Source organism: Rhinopithecus bieti, unplaced genomic scaffold (genome assembly GCF_001698545.2).
Source record: "Rhinopithecus bieti isolate Rb0 unplaced genomic scaffold, ASM169854v2 scaffold_17936, whole genome shotgun sequence".
Classification (NCBI taxonomy): Eukaryota; Metazoa; Chordata; class Mammalia; order Primates; family Cercopithecidae; genus Rhinopithecus; species Rhinopithecus bieti.
Window position 1 is genome coordinate 132,202 of NW_016808913.1, and position 24,878 is coordinate 157,079.

Sequence of the window (24,878 nt, forward strand, 5' to 3'; positions counted from 1 at the left end):
CCATTTGATCTTTGACAAATCTGACAAAAACAAGAAATGGAGAAAGGATTCCCTATTTAATAAATGGTTTTGGGAAAACTGGCTAGCCATACGTAGAAAGCTGAAACTGGATCCCTTCCTTACACCTTATACAAAAATTAATTCAAGATGGCTTAAAGACTTAAATGTTAGACCTAAAACCATACAAACCTTAGAAGAAAACTTAGGCAATACCATTCGGGACATAGGCATGGGCAAGGACTTCATGACTAAAACACCAAAAGCAATGGCAACAAAAGCCAAAATAGACAAATGAGATCTAATTAAACTAAAGAGCTTCTGTACAGCAAAACAAACTACCATCAGAGTGAACAGGCAACCTACAGAATGGAAGAAAATTTTTGCAATCTACCCATCTGACAAAGGGCTAATCTCCAGAATCTACAAAGAACTCAAACAAATTTATACAAGAAAAAAACAACCCCATCAAAAAGTGGGCAAAGGATATGAACAGACACTTCTCAAAAGAAGACGTTTATGCAGGCAACAGATACATGAAAAAATGCTCATCATCACTGGTCATCAGAGAAATGCAAATCAAAACCACAATGAGATACTATCTCACACCAGTTAGAATGACAATAATTAAAAAATCAGGAAACAACAGATGCTGGAGAGGATATGGAGAAATAACAACACTTTTACACTGTTGGTGGGGGTGTAAACTAGCTCAACCATTGTGGAAGACAGTGTGGCGATTCCTTAAGGATCTAGAATTAGAAATATCATTTGACCCAGCAATCCCATTACTGGGTATATACCCAAAGGAGTATAAATTATGCTACTATAAAGACACATGCACATGTATGTGTATCACAGCACTATTCACAATAGCAAAGACTTGGAACCAACCCACATTTCCATCAATGATAGACTGGATTAAGAAAATATGGCACATATACACCATGGAATACTATGCAGCCATAAAAAAGGATGAGTTCATGTCCTTTGCAGGGATATGGATGAAGCTGGAAACCATCATTCTCAGCAAACTATCACAAGGACAGAAAACCTAACACCGCTTATTCTCACTCATAGGTGGGAATTGAACAATGAAAACACTTGGACACAGGGTGAGGAACATCACACACCAGGGCCTGTCATGCGGTGGGGGACTGGGGGAGGGATAGCATTAGGAGAAATACCTAATGTAAATGATAAGTTAATGGGTGCAGCAAACCAGCATGGCACATGTATACCTATGTAACAAACCTGCACATTGTGCACATGTAACCTAGAACTTAAAGTATAATAATAAAAGAAAATTAAAACTTTAAAAATGCATACCTTTGAATCAGTAATTACACCTATAGGAATCTATAGTTATTCAAGAATAAGCAAATATATGTGTTCAAACATATATTATAAACAGTCTATATGTCCATCAAGTTGGAGATGGTTATATAAACTGTAGTATGGCCATGCAAGTGCAACATGTATGTAAATATATGCTTACATATAATGTAAATAAACATGTAAATAGATATGGAAACATATATGTAAACATATAAATAACATTATATATAAATAAACAGGAATTTTAAATATCTATACATACTGATACAAAAAATTCACCAAGATACACTATTAGTAGGAAAAAGTAGTCTGTAAAATTATAAGATTTTATATATATAAGATGGTCATTTTAGATTTTTTAAAATTTCTGTAGATACATATATCTATGTAATACATTTTAAAAATCTGGACAAATACATACAAAACTTTTCATATTGCCCCACATGGAAGAAGAAATGAGAAGGAAAGAAGGGAAATGAAGGGAGCCTTAGCTATTTATTTTATTTACATTTTCATCTTGCTTGAAACTTTTACTTGAAAGTGTTCTTATATATCACTTATATAATTAGTAAACTAATTTTTAAAAAAATTTTGACTGGTTTCTCAAGTCCTCCGGTTGCCACAAGTTTTTTTTGAAAGCAACCAGAATAGAATCCTGAAGACACAGTCTTGCTTGATCTTCTATTGGTTACATCATTAACACACAAAGCCTGTGTGCCTTGTACAAATTGAAACAAACTCACCACATTCAGTGAAGGTTATTTTTAGTTTAACGCTTATTATACAGTTCAATGGTCCAGTCTGTAATTTCATTTGACCATGGCGAGAAGACCTGTGAAAAGCAGTATCTCCACTGAAGAAGAAACATAAACACCAGATAAAAACTTACACAAGTTCATGGTAAAATAACAGAAGGGAGAATAGTGAAAGATTAAAATAAATCTTTACCCACTTGATCCTCACAGCAACCTATGATGTGGATACTATTGTTGTCCCTATTTTATGAGAGAAAAAACTGAAGCACAGAGATATTAAATAACTTGCACCAAGGTCAGATAGCTAGTAAGTATGCAGACGTTATTTTAATCCAGGCATTCTGATCCCAGAACCCAGGCTCTTAAACACAACACTATAAAAAGCCCAAAATAGAAAGAGATGTGTGTAGCCTTTTGCGCTTAGAAAGCAGAGTCAATATACCTGATTATTCTGCAAGATAAACTCTGCAGAAAATAGAAACAATGAACAGAAGCAATGCCATTTAGAATGCCTTATGTAACAATGTTAGGTTGAAGTTAACATTTTTTCTGTATGAATAATCAATTGATCCAGCATAATTTATGAAAAAGACCATCCTACTGCATTGCACTGTGCCTTTGTCATTATTTAAGCGACTATGTAGGCGTGGATAAGTTTCTGGACTCTTTTTCTGTTCCACTGTATTATTTAACTATCATTAAACCAAATCATATTGTCTTGATTACTGAAACTTGTTAAGTTTTCACATACGATTGTGTGTATCTTCCAGCTTTGTTATTTTCTTCCAGACTATTTTGACTAGTTTTGACATTTTGTATTTTCAAATAAATTTTAAAGGCAACTTGGAAATTTCTACTAAGTTGGCCTACTGAAATTTCCATTGAGATTCCATTAATCTTGTATATCAATCTAGGGAGAATTGATAACTTTGTGATATTGACTTGATCTACTCACATGATATATCTTCATTTATTTAGGTTTTAATTTTGTTTTAATTGTTTTTGTTTTTTTTTCTGTCTGCAGTTCTTATACCACTAAATTCATAAATCTGAACCTTTGTCTTATACCATACACAAAAAATCAATCCCAGATAAATTATATACATAACTGTTAAAGGTAAAACAATAAACTTCTAGAAGGTAACATAAGAGAATTTTCATGATATTGGCATAGGCAAAGATTTCTTAAATAGGATACCAAATTGGATTTAAATAACATTAAAATTAAGAATTTTTCTTCATTAAAAAATTAAGAGAACTAAAAGTCCACAAAAAGGTAGAGGATACTTGCAAGACAAATATTTCCAATGAAGAACTCATATCCAGAATATACAAATCAATAAGAACAAAACAGAAAGTTCATTTTTTAATGAGCAAAAGATTTGAAAGTGCACTGTGCGGTGGAAGATATTTAAATGGCTAATACACATAAGAAAAGGTGCTAAATATCATTGTTGTAAGCTTGATGCAAATTAAAACCCAAATGAAATACCAATACACAACACCAGCATACCATTTTTTTTAAACTGACAATACCAAGTGTAGACAACAGTGTGGAACAACTGGAACATTAGAGTAGAAGTATAAATTGATGTAGGTGCTTTGAAAAAATATTTGGCAGTACCTATTAAAATTGAACATATGCATACTTTATGATCCAGCAATCAAATTAGATAACCATAAACTTAACAGAAATATGTACACCTGTACACTATATTCGTAGCAGTGTTACTCATAAAAACCCCAACTGAAGCAATCTAAATGTCAATCAACAGTAGATAAATAAAGCTGTGGTATCCATACAACTTAATACTATACAACAATAAAAATAAAGTGAATAAATTTTTGCTTTCTGCAGCACCATACATGAATCTCAGAAACATAATGTTGAGCAAATGAAATCAGACACAAGTACATTCTTTCATTTCATGTCAATAACGCTGAAAACCCCAGAGAAAGCTAAACAATGATGATAGAAGTATAGAGGTTATCTTTGGATAGAAGTAATGATTAGAGGAGAACAAAAAGGAGGATTCTAGGGTGAAGCAAATGTTTTATTCATCTAGGTGTTGGTTACACAGATGTTTTTACTTTGTAATATTCTTTGAGTGAATATTTACAACTTTTACACTTTTTTTCACATCTGCTATACTTCAGTAAAATGGTTTACTTTAAGAGAAGCTTATCTATGACTTCACAATAATGATCATAGGGAAAACCACCTAACAGGTACTATACTTATCACCAGGGTAACAAAATAATCTGTAAACCAAACCCCCATGACATGCAATTTACCCATGTAACAAATCTGCACATGTGTCATCTGAACTTAAAATAAAAGTTGGAAAGAAATAAAAATAATGATACAGAAAGATAGAATCATGATATAAGGAGAGGCTGGAAATGTTCATGGAAGAAGAAAAATGTCAAATGATCAAGAATAGGAAATAGTACAAAGACCTGTCTGCCTTAAACATTCTGGGAACAGCAGTTTGGCTCATCCCTTTTCTTAAATTTTATGGTTTTAGTTAATCATGGACAAAAAGAAAGAGGTGCTTGAGTCTAAATCTATTATCAGACCTCTTACTGTTGAAGAAGTCCTATATCATATTCCGTGGCTAGATAAAACAAAGACCATATAAACTTCATTCAGGTAACATTTTATTTCCTATTAATATTTTAATGTACTAACAAATAATATCTTTAAAAATAAGAATTTAACCATGATACTCTCTAGTTTAATATTCTCTAAATGTTCCTTATTGCCAATAGGATAAAATCAAAATCGTTTTGAATAATATGCAAAATCTTTCTGCAATCTGTTTCCTGCCTACTTCTCCACCTTCGTCTTCTGTTTTCCATTGTCACATACCCTCTATTCTCTATTTATACTGAACCAGTCATGGTGTCCCATGCACATTACATGTTTTTCTAATTCCATTCATCTGTGGGTGCTATTTACTTTTCTTAAAATGCCCTTGTATTTCACTTTTTTTTTTTTTTCAAACTTTTCCTGCTTATTTCTTTTCTGGAAACATCCCCACCAGAGTACTCAGAGAAGTAGGCTTTGGGGCCAAATGCCCCACCAATAGAAGACCATTGGTTTTCAGAGGACCAATATTGCTGCCATTGTACCCAATGTGTACCTTTATTATAGCATTAAGTACATTACATTACAATTATCTTTAGGCCTCTCTCCTACTACATTTTTTATCTCATCTATCTTTTGAATACCCAGCCCCTAGCACTTTGCATAATGCATATTGGATGCTCAGTTAAGTGCTTGTGGAATGAACAAATAAATGGATCTAACTTGTTCTAATGTTCTTTTATATATATCTATTTGATGTCAAAAGACCAATTAAATTTTTCTACCTGATTAAAACATTTTGCATAAATGAATATTTTATTTACCTGATCAGCTGTTTAGAGCAGGAGTATGTATGACATATGCATGCCACTAGCCTACATCTGTTCCCATTACTTTTCATCCAGATGAAAGATTTTTATCCCCTAATTACATTCTCATTCCTAGAGTATTTCTTTTCTAATCCATGTATAAATACCCTATCTAAAATTGCATATATTCATAAAGATCCACCTTCCTCTTTACTCTTCATAATTTCTATTTTCTCTTACAAACTTATTACTAATGTATTTCAGATATTATCAAATGATAGTAATTTTTTAAATGTAAAAACTTTTTAAAAAAATGCAAATTTTAGGCCGGGTGCGGTGGCTCACGCCTGTAATCCAAGCACTTTGGGAGGCCGAGGTGGGCGGAAAACCTGAGGTCAGGAGTCTGAGACCAGCGTGGCCAATGTGGTGAAACCCCGTATCTACTAAAAATGCAAAAATTAGCTGGGCATGGTGGTGGGCACCTGTAATCCCAGCTACTCAGGAGGCTGAGGTAGGATAATTGGTTCAAGCAATTCTCCTTGGCTTGAACCCAGGAGAGGGAGGTTGCAGTGAGCCGAGATCGTGCCACTGCACTCCAGTATGGGTGACTGAGTGAGACTCCATCTCAAAAAAATAAATAAATAATAAAAATGCAAATTTTAACATTCCCAACCACTCCTAAAATGTTGTTCATAGCTTATGTATTTGGTGGTATCTTTTAGGAAAAAGCCAAAGTTGTAACATTTGATTGTGGAAATGGTATATTTGAAGAAGGTGATGAGCCCAAAGGAATCTACGTCATTATTTCAGGCATGGTAAAGGTAAGACAGAGGTTTTTGTTTAGTTTTGTTTTTTGTTTTGAGACAGAGTTTCTCTCTTGTTGCCCAAGCTGGAGTGCAATGGCGTGATCTTGGCTCACTGCAGCCTCCACCTCCTGGGTTCAAGTGGTTCTCCTGCCTCAGCCTCCCAAGTAGCTGGGACTACAGGCATGCACAACCACACCCTGCTAATTTTTTGTATTTTTAGTAGAAATGGGGTTTTACCACGTTAGCCAGGCTGATCTCGAACTCCTGACCTCAGATGATCTGCCCGCCTCAGCCTCCCAAAGTACTAGGATTACAGGTGTGAGCCACCGCACCTGACTGGGCAGAGTTATTTATAAATGCACTTGTGATCATAAGTTTTTTAAGAAAACTTTATGAAATTGATAATTAGTAGCTTTCCAGGTTAAGAGCTGCACAGTTTCTTTTTTAGGACAATGACTACCGTCTAATGATAAATTTTCATGTTCAGACACAATGGATAACACTATTCATCATTTTAAAGACATACTTTCTCACAAATAACAGGAAACTTTCAAAATAATTCTTTTATGATGGAAAATTATGATATAAATTGTTATTCAACTTTGCTGATCTGAGTTAGAGATTTAGCCATTCTAAATGGCTATAGATTAACTGAGTAGGAGGAATCAGAAAGATCAGAGAATTTAAGAATGCTTTGTGTCTAAATCATTGCTAATTTAATAATTTTACTTAAAAAGAAATAAAATGTTTATTCTCAAGACAATATGTAAATATTAGAATTGTTCAAACCAAAGTGGAAAAAGCCATAAATTAGTTTTGGTAATACAAGTTAACTGGCATATGTCTTTTTCTCTTTCATTGTTCCTGAACAGCTTGAAAGATCAAAGCCAGATTTGGGGATTGATCAAATGGTGGAGTCAAAGGAGAAAGATTGTCTGATAATTGACACAGACTATATGCTCAGTGGAGAAATAATAGGGGAGATAAACTGCTTAACTAATGAACCTATGAAATATTCTGCCACCTGCGAAACTGTAGTGGAGGTGAGAAAAACTTAATCTGTGACTTTTGCTGTGTTTTGTTAAATATCTAATATCAGATTTAAGGTTATTTTAGCATTTAGTATAAGTTTACAGTGTAGCTGACAATTTACTTTTAAAAACTAGGAATAATAAAGGAACAAAACTTGTCGAATTATAAAGCCCTGGCAAAATAGCTTATGAATGTTAACCATAAAGAAAGAAGAATTTATCCAGAAAAACTGGCTACATAAGCTCTTTCATGGGGAAATTGGCTGGCACATGTTAATTGTCAATACCACAATTTGAAAGAGGAGAAAGGGGATAAAGACGGGGCTGGAATCTATTAATATAAAAGCTGGGCAAAGTATATGGAAGTTTCCCTACACATGATTGAGAAAAACATCCTTACAGTACCAAGGGCTCCCACTGGCTTAATTTGAACTCAAAAAGAATAATGACTGTAAATAATTAAACTCCATAAATATGTGAAATAAATATACATTGATAATGAGGCTAATTTTTTAAATTTTTACTGAGGTTGCTAGGATATCATTTTATTACTCTGAAAATGGATTTTTTAAGAGAAAGAAGTAAACATTTATCTTGCCTTTCTTCTATGAACTCTTTCAAAGTAGCTTTTAAATGAGGAAAATTTTATATAGAATTTCAACTAATAAACACAGAATGAGAGAATCAGAAAATCTCCATTGTGACATCACTAATAATAGATCTAGGAAACAACCTTCAGCTGATGCTAAAACTACTGAGTGAATGTTAATAGAAAACTTTATAATGAAGGAAATACTACCTAAGGACATTGGTCAATATTAGTGTCACTAAATAGGAAACCAGGCATAATGTACCTCATGATGTGACGCAGCGGAAGTGCTAGCACCACCCACGAAGTCTCACAAAAGAAAAAATCTGAAGTTCTTCAAGTCTGTAGATTGAATCAGTTTACAGAAAATACAGGAAGGAGAGAAACCAGTTCATTGACACCGAGAGGGAATAATCGCTAAATTTAGAATGTGGAGGAGTCTGTAGACAAATAACCTGATTTCTTTAACAAATCAATGGCATAAAAAGTGAATGGAGTAGCAGTTATGGTGGTTCATGCCTGTAATCCCAAAACTTTGGGAGGCTGAGACAGGAGGATTGCTTGAGACCAGGAGTTTGAGACTGTCCTGCAACATATCCGCAAAAAATAAAAAAAAAAAAAATTAGCCAGGCACGGTGACACATGCTTGTAGTTCCAGCTACTTGGGAAGCTGAGGAGGGAGGATTGCTTGAGCCCAGGAACCCAAGGTTCCAGTCAGCCATGATTGCACCACTGCACTCCAGAGTGGTAACAGAGCCAGACTCTGTCTCTGTTTAAAAAAAAAAAAAAAAAAAAAAAGCGTGTAGTGGTGGAGGGGAAGAAGGCAAAGGAAAGTTATTAAAAATGGACTTAAGAGATATAATAACCAAATAAATACAATTGCTCTAATTTGAACAAACCAATTATAAAGAGGCCTATTTGCGATAATTTAGGACATTTTAATGTGAACAGAATACTAAATGATATTTTATTTTGGCATATAATCACATATGTTATATACTTAAAATATCTCTATCATTAAAATGTTTGAAAATAAAATTATATATTTATGATACCAGGAATTTGCATAAAAACCCTCTAGCCTTCTGCTTCAGGCTATAATGAAGCTACATGTAACAGAGCAGCACATCCTCTATTAAAAAAAAACCTAAAACTTAATAAAATATATGAGGCAAATGTGATTTTTTTCTATTTAAATTTTTTTTTGAAAATTATTTTCTTTTAATCCTTTTATTTTAGGTTCAGGGGTACATGTGCAGGTTTGTTATATAGGTAAACTTACATCATCCAAAACTAACAGATGAGAAACTTACAAGGTAAGCCCTACATTCACCCGATCCTCCGCTTAGGATCATTTCCTGACCATGATGCAATAAGAATCCAAGCAGAAGATGGCAATCCTGCTAAGCTGAGAAATGAGACATCAGAAGTTGTGGAAACTAACCTGGCTAGAATCTGCAGAGTGGGAAGTAAGAGAAAGTCTTACACAGAGAAAGACCCAAGTAGTCTGTGTGGTGGTTCTCCACAAGTCCTTGGTTGAGAGACAGGCTGCAAATGCCCAGGATGAGACACAACTAGATTTACCAGATTGTTAAGAAAGGAAGAGAGATACCAAGAGTCAGGCAAGGCGTGGCAGGTCACGCCTGTAATCCCAGCACTTTGGGAGGCTGAGGCGGGTGGATCACCTGAGGTCAGGAGTTTGAGACCAGCCTGGCCGACATGGCAAAACCCCGGCTCCAAAAAAATACAAAAATTAGCTGGACGCAGTGGCGCATGCCTGTAATCCCAACTACTCTGAAGGATGAAGCAGGAGAATTGCTTGAACCCAGGAGGTGGAGGTTGTGGTGAGCCGAGATCACGCCAGTGCACTCCAGCCTAGGTGACAGAGCAAGACTCTGTCACAAAAAGAGAGAGAGAGAGAAACATACCAGGAGTCAAGAAGTCAAGATACCTAACAGAAAGGAAAGATCTGTTAAAATCTCAGGCCCACAGCTGAGAGACCAGAAAGAATAGGTCTTAGGAGTGAGAATCATTACCTCGAAGAAGGCTTGCTCTTATTCTAAGACCTAACAAAGCCTTGGCGCAAGCCCTGACAGCATTCACGGTTGAGACAGAGTCTGGAGGTTAAGAACCACCGAGTTACACTGTCTTAGATACCTGAGGTTTTCTACTGATTCACTCAAGCAAATCGTAAAATCCAGATGTACAAGCTCAGTGTGATCAGATGGTAAATGAACTGCCTACTATAACAAAAATCATAATTTTCAGAGGAAGATAAAATAATCTAGAATCTCTGTAGTGTTATCATGAACAACCATGAATTACAAAACAAGCAAAGAAGCATGAAATTGTGATCGATAGTATAAAAGGTGAGGAGTAAAGCATTGAGTAAAAACCATCATGGAGATTGTCCAGACTGTAGATGGTCAAAGACTTTAAACCAGTTGTTAAAAATGGATTCTGGAGAGAGGTGGCCAACATGACCGACTAGAAGCAGCTGGTGTGTGCCGCTCTCACAGAGAGGGATGGAAGGGGCAAGTAAACATAGCATTTTCAACTGATACATCCAGGTCCACATGTTGGGACTAATCAAGGAAACAACTCAATTCATGGAGAATGGAGAGAAGCAAGGCAGGATGACCACCCACCTGGGAGCGACACAGAGTCAGGGGAACCTCACCTGCCCAGGGAAAGAGTGAACGAATGAGCAGTCCCAGGAACCCATGCTTCTCCCATAGATCTTTGCAACCCTCCAGTCAGGAGATCCCCTCATGAACCCACTTCACTAGGGCCTGCAGTCTGACATGTAGGACTATGTGGAGTCTCAGTAGAGCAGTCACTCAGGCACGTGTGGAGTCCTAGGAGCCTTAGATACCCAGGCCTCCTGGAAAAAGCAGCTGCAACCCTCAGCAGAAGTTAGATCCCCATACCTACTCCTAGGAGAGGGACTGAATACAAGGGACTGACCAATGATGGTCTGTAGGCCCATGGTACACCACATGATAAGACCCACTGGCTCAGAAATCCAGCCAGCCATGGGTAGCAGTGTTGCATCTCTCTGAGAAAGAGCTCCCAGCAGGTAGGGCAGGCCACCACCTTTGCTGTTTCAGAGCCTCAGCCACAGTTGCCTTAGGGCTCTAGCAAATCGGTGGCAACTAGGGACTAGAGCAGACCCTCAGCACTGCCCAGCAGTACTATGGAGAAGCAGTCAGACTTCTTATTCATGCAGATCCCAAATCCCATTTCTCCTCACTAGGCAGAATCTCCCAACTGGGGTCCTCCAATCACCCCTGCTGGTGTTGGCCAACTGGGTTTCAAACCTCCCTGGTACAGAGCTCCAGGGGGAAGATGGACCACCATCTTTGCTGTTTGGTCAGCTTAGCTATTCTTGCCTTCGGGCTTTGAAGAGTCCAAAGCAACTGGAGACTGGAGCGGACCCCCAGCTAGTACACCTGCTCTATGAAAACATGGTCAGACTGTTATTTTAAGTGGGTCTCTGATCCCATTCCTTTTCATTGGTTGGGACCTCCTGACCGGGGTCTCCAGCTACCTCCTACAGGTGTGTTCAGGCTGGCAATAGGTTCATACCTCCCTGGGGCGGAGCTCCCAGAGGGAGAGGCAGGCCACCATCTCTGCTGTTTTGCAGCCTCCACTCATTGTTGTTACCTTCAGGCACAAGAAAGTCCAAGGTGACTAGGGACTAGAGCGGACCCCCAGCATACCACAGCAGCCCTATGGAAAAGTGGCCAGACTGTCACATGGGGCTAGTTCCCACATCTCCTCACCGGGCAGGTCTCCAGGCCTGGAGCTCCAGCCACCCCTTGCCAGGGCTATTGAGCCAATAGCAGTTCTGCAACTCCCTGGACAGAACTCCCAGTGGGAGCCGGGGGTTGCCATCCTTGCTGTCTTGCAGCCCTTGCCCTTGCTGTCTCTAGGATCCAGAGAGTCTGCAGGGATCAGAGGCTGGTCCGGAACCCCAGCAAAGAGCAACCACCTCACAGAAAAGTGGCCAGACTGTTCTCCACGCAGATCCTGATCCTCACTTTTCCTCAATGAACAGGGCCGCCTGGCCTGGGACTCCAGCACAATGACCCAACTCTTGCCTGATCACCGCAATCAAAGACAGCCCAGCATTTCTTCAAGGAGGAAATCAGAGAGTCAACTCACAACCCCTCTGCCACTACAGTTGCAGTGACTCAGCCCTTACAGCCCTGACACTGGAAAGGAACAAAGGGCCTAGTCATTATGCTGGCACCTCCAGCACATGGCAGCCACCATATGGAGGGGAGTCCAGCCACCATATGGAAGGGTATCACTCCCCCCACTCTTCACAAGGCAGGGCCCCTGGCTCATGAAAGTAGAACAGTTGCTCCATCCACAACTGAGCATACTCACTGATAGTGGCCCAGAGTTTCCCGAGGGAGAGGCTTCTAGAGGCATACAAGTGCGCCCCCGCTCCTGCCACTGCCACAGTAACAATTGTATCCCTGCTGCCCTTGGTCTGGGGAAGAAACAAAAAGCCTGAGGGCTACACCCAAGTTTACCACATGCCACAGGTACCAGACAGAAGAAAGATCAATTTTTCCTCCCTGTGAGCTTTTGGCCCCCTCATCCCCACCAAGAAAAACCCCAAGGTCGTGACAACGGTACACACAACCCACTCCTCCAGCTGACCAGTAACAGCAGCTCCACATTTCATGGAGGTGGAGCCCCCAGGAGCAACAACTTACAGAATGGAAGACAATGATTGCAAACTATGCATCTGACAAAGGTTTATAAGCCAAAATCTCTGAGAAACTTAAACAAATTAACAAGCAAAACACAAACAACCCCTTTAAAAAGTGGGCAAACCATATGAACAGACACTTTTCTAAAGAAGACATACACGTGGCCATCAAGCATATGAAAAAATTCTGATGATCACTAACCATTTACATTTGAAATACAAATCAAAACACAATGAGATACTATCTCACACCAGTCAGAATGACTATTATTAAAAAGTCAAAAAATAGCAGATGCTGGCAAGGCTGTGGAGAAAAGGGAATGCTTATATGCTACTGAGGGAAATGTAAATTAGTTCAGTCATTGTGGAAAGAATGCTGGCAATTTCTAAGAGAACTTAAAACAGAATTACCATTCAACCCAGCAATTTTATTATTGGGTATATACAGAAAGGAATATAAATCATTCTACTATAAAGACACATGTATGTGTATGTTCTTTGCAGCACTAGTCACAACAGCAAAGACATGGAATCAACCTAAATGCCCATCAACAGTAGAATGGATAAAGAAAATGTGGTACATACACACCATGGAATACTATGCAGCCATAAAAAAGAATGAGATCATGTCCTTTGCAGCAACATAGATGGAGGTGGAGACCATTATCCTTAGCAAACTAACACAGGAACAGAAAAGCAAATACTGCATGTTCTCACTTATAAATGGAGCTAAACATCAAGTACATATGGACACAAAAAAGGGAGCAAGAGACATCAGAGCCTACTTGAGAGTGGAGTGTAGGGAGGAAGGTAAGGATCAGAAAACTACATATCATGTACTATTATGCTTATTAACTGGGTGATGAAATTATCAGTATACCAGATCCCTGCAAAATGTAATTCACCTATATAACAAACCTGCACCTGTATCCCTAAATCTAAATGAAAAAATTTTAAAAAGCACACACATGTCAAACTTTACTTAAGGACTAGAACTTTTTAATAGTCCCGTACATACTGAAATTTTTGGAATTTGTATCCTTCCCACAAAAACAACTCCATGCCAGATGGTTTTACTGATGAGTTTTATCAAATATTTCAGGAAGAAATAACATGAATCTTACACAGACTTTATCAGGAAACAAAGGAGGAAAAAAAGCTTTCCAGTGCATATTATGGGGCCAGTGTAAACAAATACTAAACCTTGAGAGAACATTTCAGCAAAAGAAAATTACAGACCAATATCCCACATTAATGTGGATACAAAAAATCATTAATAAGATATTAGCAAGTTGAATCCAGGAATATGTTAAAAGGATGAGACATCAAAACTAAATAAATAAGCTTTATTTTAGGAATATGAGATTGACTCGACATTTGAAAATCAACCATTGTGATTCAACACATTATAAAAAAACAGAAAATTTATATAAAATATTTGATATAGAACAAAAATAATCTTACAAAATGTAACATTCTTTTAAAAAATCTCCAAAAACTCAGAATAGAATGACACTTCCTGAACTCAATAATGGGCATTTATTATAAATTTACAGCTAACATCACATCTAGTGATGAAAAACTAAGACAATAAGACTGAGAGCAAGACAAGAACGTTCACTCTTACCAATTCTATTCCGTATTCTACTGGAGTTGTTAGCTAGTAGAATAGGGCTAGAAAAAGAAATAAACTGACTTAAAAATTACAGAAGAAAGCACTAAAATTGTCTCTGCAAGATGGCATGATATCTACATTTTAAGATTCTACCAAAATAACTAGAATCTATAATGAATTTAGTAAGATGGCAAGATACAAGTCCAAATTCCAAAATTAATTGTGTTTTCATATACTAGTAACAAACAACTGGAAATAAATTTTTTAACTCTTTTTACAAAAATAATCAAAATATAAAAGGGATAGACATAAAGTTAATGAAATACATGGAATAACTCTACAATGAAAACTATGGAATATTTCCTAGATAACTGAAAAAAGATTTAAAAAATGGAGAAGTATGCTGTATTTGTGAATTAGAGCCCATAATATTATTAAGATATCCATTCTTCATAAATTGATCTATAGATTCAACACAACCTCAATCAAAATCTCCACAGACTCTTTTTGTAAAATATGTATGAAAATGCAGAGGACCTACAATAGACAAATATAAAAAAGTTAGATGATTTACACTACCTGATTTAAAGATATACATCCCGTGTAATTAAGGCCACATGACGTTGGCTTTAGGTCAGGATGTAGAGATCAATGCAACAGAAAAGAGAATCCATATGTAAATCTACACATACATAGTCAATAGATTTTCAACAAAGAATCAAATTATCTCAATGGAAAAATTACAATATTTTCAACAAATAATCCTGAAAACACTGAATATCCATGCAGAAGCAATGAACCTTGATCCCCATGTACTAGGCCCAAAATGTAATGTGGCATGATCATACACTTTAACATGAAAGATAGAACTATATAAATTATAGAAGAAAACATAGGAGAACTTAAGGTAGGCAAAGATTTCTTAGCCAGGATTTTTTTTAAAGTATTAACCATAAAAAGAAATATTGATAAATTGGATGTCACTAAAATTAAAAATGTTCTGCTCTTCAAAAGACATTACAAAAAATACGAGCAACAGGATCAGGGAAAATATGAGTCATGGGCTTAGGGACTTTTCAAATGTTCCCCAACAAAAGGATTTGATAAAAGAATCTATAAACAACTCTTACAATTCAAAAATAAGAAGACAAACTACTGAATTAAAAACTGGGCAAAGAATGTGAACAGACACTTTACAAAGAATATACAAATGGCCAATAAACACTTGAAGATGTTCACCATCATTAGCTGCCAGAAACATGCAAATTAAACCCACAGTGGTATGTCAATACACACCTACTACATTGCCTAAAAATAAAAACACTAACAGGTATTGGCAAGGACATGGAGCAACTAAAATTTTGTTTTCGTGTTTTTTTTTTTTTTTTTTTTTTTGAGACAGAGTCTCACTCTGCCTCCCAGGCTGGAGTGCAGTGGCTCCCGATCTCAGCTCGCTGCAACCTCTGCCTTCCGGGTTCAAGTGATTCTCCCGCCTCAGCCTCCCGAGTAGCTAGGATTACAGTCACACGCAACCACACTCAGCTATTTTTTGTATTTTTAGTAGAGGCGGTGTTTCGCCATGTTGGCTAGGCTGGTCTCAAACCCCTGACCTCAGGTGCTCAGCCTCCCTGGCCTCCCAAAGTACTGAGATTACAGGCATGAGCCACCGCTCCTGGCTGAAATTTTCATACATGGCTGATGAGAGTGTAAAATGTTGAAACAACTTCTGAAACAGAGATTTTAATTTGAACAGTGGTTTTGGTCTGAAACAGTTTGTCAGTTGCTTACAAAAGTTAAATATACATGTCCTATACTACACACAAAAAAGATACTGACCCAAGAGAAATAAAATCCAATGTACACAAAACTTGTTTTTGACTATTCATAGAAGTTTTATTCTTAGTAACCAATGGTCTGTTCACTTTTAGCATAAGCATTTTATTTTGCCTAAAAGTTTGATCCCCTCAACATATTTATAGAGGCATATATTTATCTAAAAGGTCAAATAATTTTAGTAATTTGTTTTCTATTTTTTATCTTATAAAAAATAAAATATGTATAAATCATACATCTGATAATGGATTTGTATCTAAAATATATAAGGAACTCAAAAGCTCAACAGCAAGAAAATAAATAATACAATTAAAAATAAGCAAAGGACCTGAATAAACATTTCTCAAAAGAAGACATACAAATGGGCAACAGGTATATAAACAATGTTCAAAATCATTAATCATCAGAAAAATGCACATGAAAATCACAATGAGATATCACGTTACACTAGTCAGAAAGGCTATTTGAGTTCCTTGTAAATTCTGGACATTAGTCCATTGTCAGACACATAGTTTGCAAATATATTCTCCCATTCTGCAGGGTTTTTGTTTCTCACAGTGAATAGGTTACCTCTTCACTTGATTATTTATTTTTGTGGTACAGAAGCTATTTAGTTCAATTATGTTCCATTTGTCTATTTTTGTTCTTGTTGCATGTGCTTTTGGGGTTTTAGTCATTAATTCTTTGCCTACACCAATGTCCAGAAGAGTTTTCTCTAGGTTTTTTCCCAGCATGTTTATAGTTTGGGATCTAATGTTTAAGTCTTTAATTCATCTTGAGTTGATTTTTTAAAATATGTTGAGAGATAAAGGGTCTAGTTTTATTGTTGTGCATAAAGCAATCAAATTTTCCCAATACCATTTATGGAGAGAAATTTTAGATGACACAAACAAATGAAAAACATGCTATGCTCATAGATCAGAAGAATTAGTACTGTTAAAATGACCACACTGCCCAAAGCAATCTATAGATCGAATGCAGTATCTATCAAAATGCCATGATTTTTCACAGAATTGGAAAAAAACTATCCTAAAATTCATATGGAACCAAAATGAGTTCAAATATCCAAAGCAATCCTAAGCAAAAGAACAAAGCTGGGGAATCACATTACCTAACTTCAAATTATACTATAAAGATATAGTAATCAAAACAGCATGATACTGGTATAAAAATATACACATACATGGATGGAACCAAATTAAAAAACCCAGAAATAAAGCCACATTTTACAGCCAACTGATTTTGACAAAGTCAACAAGAACATAGGGAAAGAACATACCAATTTTCATTGATAGACACATTTTATTAAGTTTCCAGGCTATTATGTGAATCTTACCTAATTAAATTATTAGCTTTAATAATGTACATAAACAAAAAAACTTTATTCCTTAAAACATAGTGCACAAAATAAAATACCAAATTTACATCCTTCTTTTCCAGACATATTTTATTCCCAAAACTCACTTGTATGATGCTTTTAAGCAATGCTGTCCTCTCATTGAACATAAAATGTGGCTAAAAATTGGACTCGCTATTACAGCCAGAAAAATCAGAGAACACTTGTCTTATGAGGTAGGAAGTGCATGTATAAACTTGTCTTTCTTTCTTTGAATGGAATGGCATTAAAACATTATAATTGGCTATGAATATAAAACTTCATAAACTAATAATAGACTGAAATTGTGTTTTTAAAACAGGATTGGAACTACAAGATGCAACTAAAGCTCTCTAATATTTATATAGAAGATATACCAATGACCACCAAAACTGATATCTATGATGAAAATGTAATCTATGTTATCCTCATACATGGAGCTGTAGAAGATTGTCAGTTACGAAAATCTTATAGAGCACCTTTCTTAATTCCTATAACATGCCATCAGGTAAAGAAATATTGATTCCTGTCTTCAGGTCAACATGCCATATGTCCAACAATGTATTAACATCAGGAAAACTGTCAGTATAATCTTAAGCTTTTCACTTTCCAATCTTCTCCCTTTTCCCACCACTCCATAAACACTCACTTATACCCACAACCACACCCACATACGCCCACACGCACCAAGTTCATTGACTGCTTTGGCACTTGCTAGCCTAAGCATAAGCTATTCCTATCCAATGCCTATGAAGGCCAAGCTGGACATTTTGGCTACAGTTAGATTTTGGTACAGTTATTCATTGCAAAAGAGGGTGCATTTATTTTACTCACAAGTTGCAGAAAAACTGTACCCACAATGCTCTAAAAAGGTTCTGCCAGACTGATGCTGAATTGAGTATTAGTAGTATTTCCACAGCTGCTTTGAAAGTGAATGTCTTCTCATATTTAAACTGTTAATTGAGTTCCCCTGCCAATCAAAATGAGAACCTGAGCCATGTAAAGAAGGAAAGAAGTATGTGTGTGTGTGTATTGTTTTGTGTTGGGGGAGAATCAGAGAGGCACATGTCAAAAGGAATCAGGGAACATGAAAGATACAGCTACAAAAAGTAATTCAAAGAGGACTCAGAGTTATTTAAAATATGCTTGTATACAGTGCTATATATTGAAATGATAAAAAAAAAGATGCTTACAACTTATCCTCAAGAGATCTCTCAACCAAGTGGAAAGAAACAAATAAGTAAATATATTAACAAAATGTTTTACAGCTAGGATGAAAGCACTTACAGGGTAGATTTTGGACATAAGAAAAAAGTGTAATGGGGATGGGAGGGATCCCAAGGTGAGAAATGATCACAAGAAAATTTTCTAAGTGGACATCAGCAGCACTGACGTAATGCTTAATGACAGGAAGTGAAACGTTCTCCACTATGCTGCTCTCTACCTCTATCCTTGAACACATAACAGAAATTTGGTGTGGGTGCTTGTTGAGAATTTAGACAGTCAAGCAAGAGCCTGAAGCCTGGTAAACTTTCTCTACTTACTTCTGTATACACAGAGCCCTACTCATTGTGGATTTGGGTACCAATGTGATTCAAACTATGTTGAAAACAACCACAGGATGGAAGAATATTTTGAAATATTTCTATATGGCAGAAAGAAAGTTTAATTCTTTTCATTAAACTTTCTTTCTGTCATGTAGAAAAAGTCTCTGGATGATTTTTAAAGGGCCATTGGTGATTCATTCTTAATCATTTTTTTCATATGGAATAGAAATATTTAAAAATCAATGAATGTATATGGAATATTGACTTTTGCAAAACCAACATACCCAAGTATTTTAAGATATCAATTTTATTTGTGTTGATTTAATATTTTCCATTTTTCCCAGATACTTAGAGAAAGCCAGAAATAGCAGCTTACTAGAGAAATTTTTAATCGTAGGATATTTGCTCAGAAATTAACTTGCATTCTGTCAACTTTCAGATACAAGGTATTGAAGATTTCACAAAAGTAGTGATTATTCAAACTCCAACTAACATGAAAGCATTCAGATTGAATACTAGAAAGTTTATTCCTAAACATAAAAGTTCTCTTACACCAGGATTAATACGTGAGTTAGATTTCTTTGAGCAATTGTAAGAACTTACTTTTCCTTTATAAAATAGTCATATGTATATTTGGAAACTGTTGCTTGCATTCTGCCTAATGTATTGAGGAATCCTTTTAACTGCCATATTTGCTATTCAATGTATGAGTTCAGACAGACAATACTGAAGTTATATTTTTAAATTATTATATATTTCATCCATAAGAACAAAAGTGCATAATTATCAAAATGATACAAAAAAAGGTTAATGAGGGAATTACTAACTGTTTCCCCAAATTAAGATATGTTATATAGCAATAACATTAAAAATACCATTGTACTGTCTGAACAACAAACATAAATCACTGGAACTAGATGAATAACTTTAATATAAAGCCTATTCTTCATACAGATTTTAATAGATAAAACTTTAATCATAACATATATGATTATTTAATCACTACTATTAAGCCCTTGATTAAAATTTGAAAAATACTTTTGAGACAAATTTAAAATTTAATTTAAATTTTCCATTTTAAATCAAAATTTTAAATTGAATATTGAGATAAATTTTAAAAGTTAAAATTATTGAATAAGTAAGAATAATAGAATTTAATTGATCAATTCACTAAAGGAGAAATAATGTTCAAAATTTAGAAATATAGAAATCAATTTTAAAACCCTGTGTCTATAAAAAATATTACCAATCAAGAGATAAACCAAAGACAATTCACAGGTGAAAACTTGCATTGAAAACACAAGGTGGAAAATGTTCAACGCTGTTAATATTTACAAAAACAAATTATGTATTTGGTCTATTTAATTTGTGAAATTTTATAAGAATTATAATACCTCTAGACCAAAGCAATGTAGTGAATCTGATACACATTCTTACTTTATTAATAGCAATGCAAACAATAAAGTAAATTCATCAGGAGATTCCAAGAGCCAAAAAAGAGTTTATATCCTTTGACTAAATAATATGTCTAAATATTTATCCTAAAGATATATAAAGCTAGAAAGGAAAATGATAATTGAGCATTATTTATAAAATAAAATATAAGAAATAATAAAAATGTATAATGATAAATGAATGGTTAACTAAATCAGTACATCAGTCAACATGATTGAATATTATATAAGCAGTAAAAACTTGATTTTCCATATTATAACTTTTGAAAAACCAGTGATACAAGGAAAGAAATAGCAGACATTGGGGTCTACTTGAAGGGGGAGGATGGGAGGGAGGAGAGGAGCAGAAAAGATAACTGTTGGGTACTAGGCTTAATACCGAGGTGATGAAATAATATATACAGCAAACTTCTGTGACAACTTGTTTACATATGTGACAAACCCTTCACATGTACCCCCAAACCTAAACTAAAAGTTAAAGTAAACCCAGTGATATACATTAAGTAAAAATACCAAGAATATAACATTATGCTACTAATTTAAATGAATATAATCTGTATTATGTACAATCATATAATTTTACATCTATGTGGACACAAAATACTGTCATTGTATGGGTCCCCACTGACCTTAAGATTAAGCATATACAGAGTGGCATAACCAAGATAGTGGAATAGAAGGTAATCCATTCATATATCCCACAACAAAAAAAGAATTCTGTCCCCATACATGGCCCAAAGCCTCTCTGCAGGAGCCTCAAAATTTAGGTAGGAGTTTGTGAAGTCTTCATGTAGCTCACAACCTAGGAGCATCATTTTGAGAATGCAGATTGACCCCAGGTAGCTGATACTACAAGGTTACTTCCACATTCAAGTCCTGAAATTGTCCTGTCCTACAAGGGACTTGGCTCCTTCCTCATTTGGTCTTGAGCCTGAATCCAAAACCATCTGTCAAGGGATCCAGGAAGTATCATGCATACTTGTGCCTTGGCAGAGAAACTCACCTGCCTGCTGACATCTATCTCAGTGATGAATCTGAAAGTTTCCCTGTGGTTTGGCTTCAACAACTCTCAGCTGAGGTCCCAGCTCAGAGCTGCTCACACAAGGATCCAGAGAGAGAATCACCCATATCACACAACCGGGGAGTCTGAGGCCCCCTGACAGACTTACCAACTTCCAACTCACAGTAGATCCTGATGGCACCAAGTCTCAGGTCTGGCTCCTCCCACTGCAACCAGTAAACTATCCCCTCTGTGCTGAAACCTGCCAGGCGTGCCCCTCTGAAGCAATAAGACAAGACTCTCCAGCCTGTGTCCCACAGCAGATCCCAAATCAACCCAATCTCAGCTCCAGCCCTTCCTGCTGTAGTCAGGGAACTATCCCATCTGTTCAGGGACCTACTAGGAAAACATATCTATATGAGTTGATGTGACAGGCATGCCAGCCTCCATCTCACAGCAGAGCCCCAGAGGGCTTTGTCTCAGCTTTGTCCCCTCCTGCTGCATCAGGGAGCTATCCTGTCTGTGCTGGGTAATGTGCACTACTCTGAAGCAAGACTGACCTCTCCAGCCTGTGTCCCACAGCAGATCCTGAAGGGACAGTCTCAGCTCTGGCTCCTCCAGTTACAGTCAAGGAACTGCCTTGCTTGTGCAGGGACCTGCTGGGTGATGCATGCCCAACTAAGCCAACAATACAGGCCCATCAACCTCCTTTCTCTGGCAGATCACAAGGGGGCCCAGCCTCAACTTCAACCCCTTTTACTGCAATCAGGGACCCAACATATCCCTGCAGAGATGGGCAAAGAGTCACATCCATCTGGGCCATTGGGACCGTTTCCAGACCAGCACTCCCACACAACCCCAGAATCCTCCTTGGGACTTCCCCAGGCCCATCTGGGCCTTAAAACTACATCAACCTTGAAAACCTTGTGAGAGTCTTGGTAAGCATCCTCTAGTGCTGAAAGGGCTCCAGTGATGACAGATTCAGGTAACTAAACAATCAGTCTGCCAGAATCCATGGAAGGCTCTCCAAAGGCAGACAGGGACAGGCAAAGGCAAACTGTGGAGACTAAAATAAATACCTAATCCCTCAATGTACGTGTCCACAAGCATCAAGAATATTTAGAGAAATATGACCTCACCAAATGCACAAAATAACATGTCAGAGACCAACCCTAAAATGATGGAGATGTGTGATCTCTCAAAGAATTCAAAAAAACGTTTTAAGGAAGCTCTCTGAATTTCAAGAAAACACAGGATGAATTCAGAAATTTATCAGTGAAATTTAACAGGGATCAAAATTTTAAAAAATCAAACAGAAATCCTAAAGCTGAAAATAAAATTAATGAAATAGCATCAAGAGCAGAATTGATCAAATAGAAGAAGGAATCAGTGAAGTTGAAGACAGTCTAGTTAAAATACAGTCAGAGGAGAAAAGAATACAAAATTAATAAAGCTATCTTACAAGGTCTAGGTGACAACATCAAAAGAACAAATATTTTGGTTTTGAAGTTAAAAGATAACTGAGAAAGAAAGAGATGTATGAAGTTTGTTTTAATAAATAATAACAGAAAACTTTACAGACCTGGAAAAAGAGACAAATATCTAGATACAAAAAGATTAAGTCATCAATCAGATTTAACTCAAATAAGAATAACCCAAAACATTATAATCAGGTACTCAAAAGCCAAAGGTAAAGAAAGGAAAAGGGACTTTTGAGCAAAAGCAATGAGGAAAAAAAAGAAGGAAATAATATGTAAGGGAAATCCAATATGCCTGAAAGCAGGCTTCTCAACAGAAACCTTATAGGCCAGGAGGAGTAGAAAGATATATTCAAAGTGCTGAAGAAAAAAAAAAAATCTGCCAAGCACAAATACTATACTCGAAAAGCTAAACTTCAGAAAGACAGTGGAAATAAGGACTTTCCCACACACAAAAAAAATGTTGACGGGATTTATCACTACCAGACCTGTCCTATAAGGAACGCTAAAGGGAATTCTTCAAATGGAAATAAAATACTATCAATGTGATTGTTACATTAATATGGTAATCATGGTGTGTGAATCACTTATATCCCTACTAAGAAGAATAAAAGACAGAATATTTAAAATATACTATGACAATTTTAAAGAGATAAGCAGTATAAAATGCAAATTGTGACATTAAAAATCAAAATGTGGGGTAAGGAGGGAATTGCTGCGTACAGATGTTTTTGTTTGTGTGTTTGTTTCTTCTCTCTCTTTTTTGCAATCAAAGTTAAGTTGTTATTAGTTTTAAATAACTTATTTAAAACGTACTATCAGAAAAAATGACTAACCACAATGGAAGATAGTAAGAAAGGAAGACGAAAGGAGAATAGTTACAAAACAGCCAGAAAACAAGTAAGACAACGGCAGGAGCAAGTCCTTACCTATTAGTAGTAACAATGAATGTAAATGGACTACGTTCTCCAATTAAAAGACAAAGCATGGCTTAATAAATTTTTTAAAAACCCAACTATATGCTGCCTATGAGAAGAACTCTTTGCCTATAAAGATACATGTATGCTGAAAATGAGGGGATAGAATAAAATATTCTGTACAAACAGAAACCAAAAGGGGAAGAATAGCTATACTTATATCAGATAAAATGGACCTTAAATCAAAACCTTTACAAAAATATTTAAAAAACCAAAAAAGGTCATTATATAATAAATAATGATCAATTAAACAAGAGGATATAACAGTTGTCAATATACATATGTGCTAAACATCAGAGTCCCCAGATATGTAAAGCAAATATTAAGAGATCTAAAGGGAGAGGTGGATTGCAATACAATAGTAGTAGGGAACTTCAACACCCCAGTTATAGCAATGGGCAGATTATCAAGACAGAAAATTAACAAACATTGGAGTTAAACTAGACTCTACACCAAATGAGCCTAACAGACATTTACAGAGTATTTCATTCAACTGCTGTAGAATATACATTTTTCTTATCAGCATATGGAATATTCTCTAGGATAGGCCACATGTTAAGCCACAAAACAAGTCTCAACAATTTTTAAAAAGTCAAAACTATATCAAATGCTTTTTCTGACTGCAATGGGATAAAACTAGAAATCAATAAGAGGAGGAACTATGGAAACTGTGTAAATACATGAAATTTAAAAAGCATGCACCTAGATGACTAATGGGTCAATTTAGAAATTAAAGGAATTTTTTTTAATTTATTGAAATAAATGAAAATGGAAACACAAAATTCCAGAACCTATGAGATACAGCAAAACCAGTACTAAGTGAGAAGTCTATAGCAATAAATGCCCATACTCCCAAAATAGAAACACTTAAAAAAAATTTAATGACAACCTCAGTGAACTTGAAAGCAAGAACAAACCAAACCCAAAATTAGTAGAAGGAAAGAAATAATAAATGAGC

At 36.0% G+C, this 24,878-nt stretch overlaps 1 protein-coding gene across 1 annotated transcript in view; it reads left to right on the plus strand.

Annotated features, from left to right (window-relative positions):
* SLC9C1 (solute carrier family 9 member C1) overlaps window positions 1-24,878 on the plus strand; it is a 138,676-nt gene that overhangs the window by 96,562 nt on the left and 17,236 nt on the right. The window contains 7 exon segments of the mRNA XM_017887792.1: window positions 4,619-4,712; window positions 4,715-4,743; window positions 6,212-6,310; window positions 7,168-7,338; window positions 17,530-17,661; window positions 17,787-17,972; window positions 19,451-19,577. Coding sequence (XP_017743281.1) covers window positions 4,619-4,712; window positions 4,715-4,743; window positions 6,212-6,310; window positions 7,168-7,338; window positions 17,530-17,661; window positions 17,787-17,972; window positions 19,451-19,577 — 838 coding nt within the window.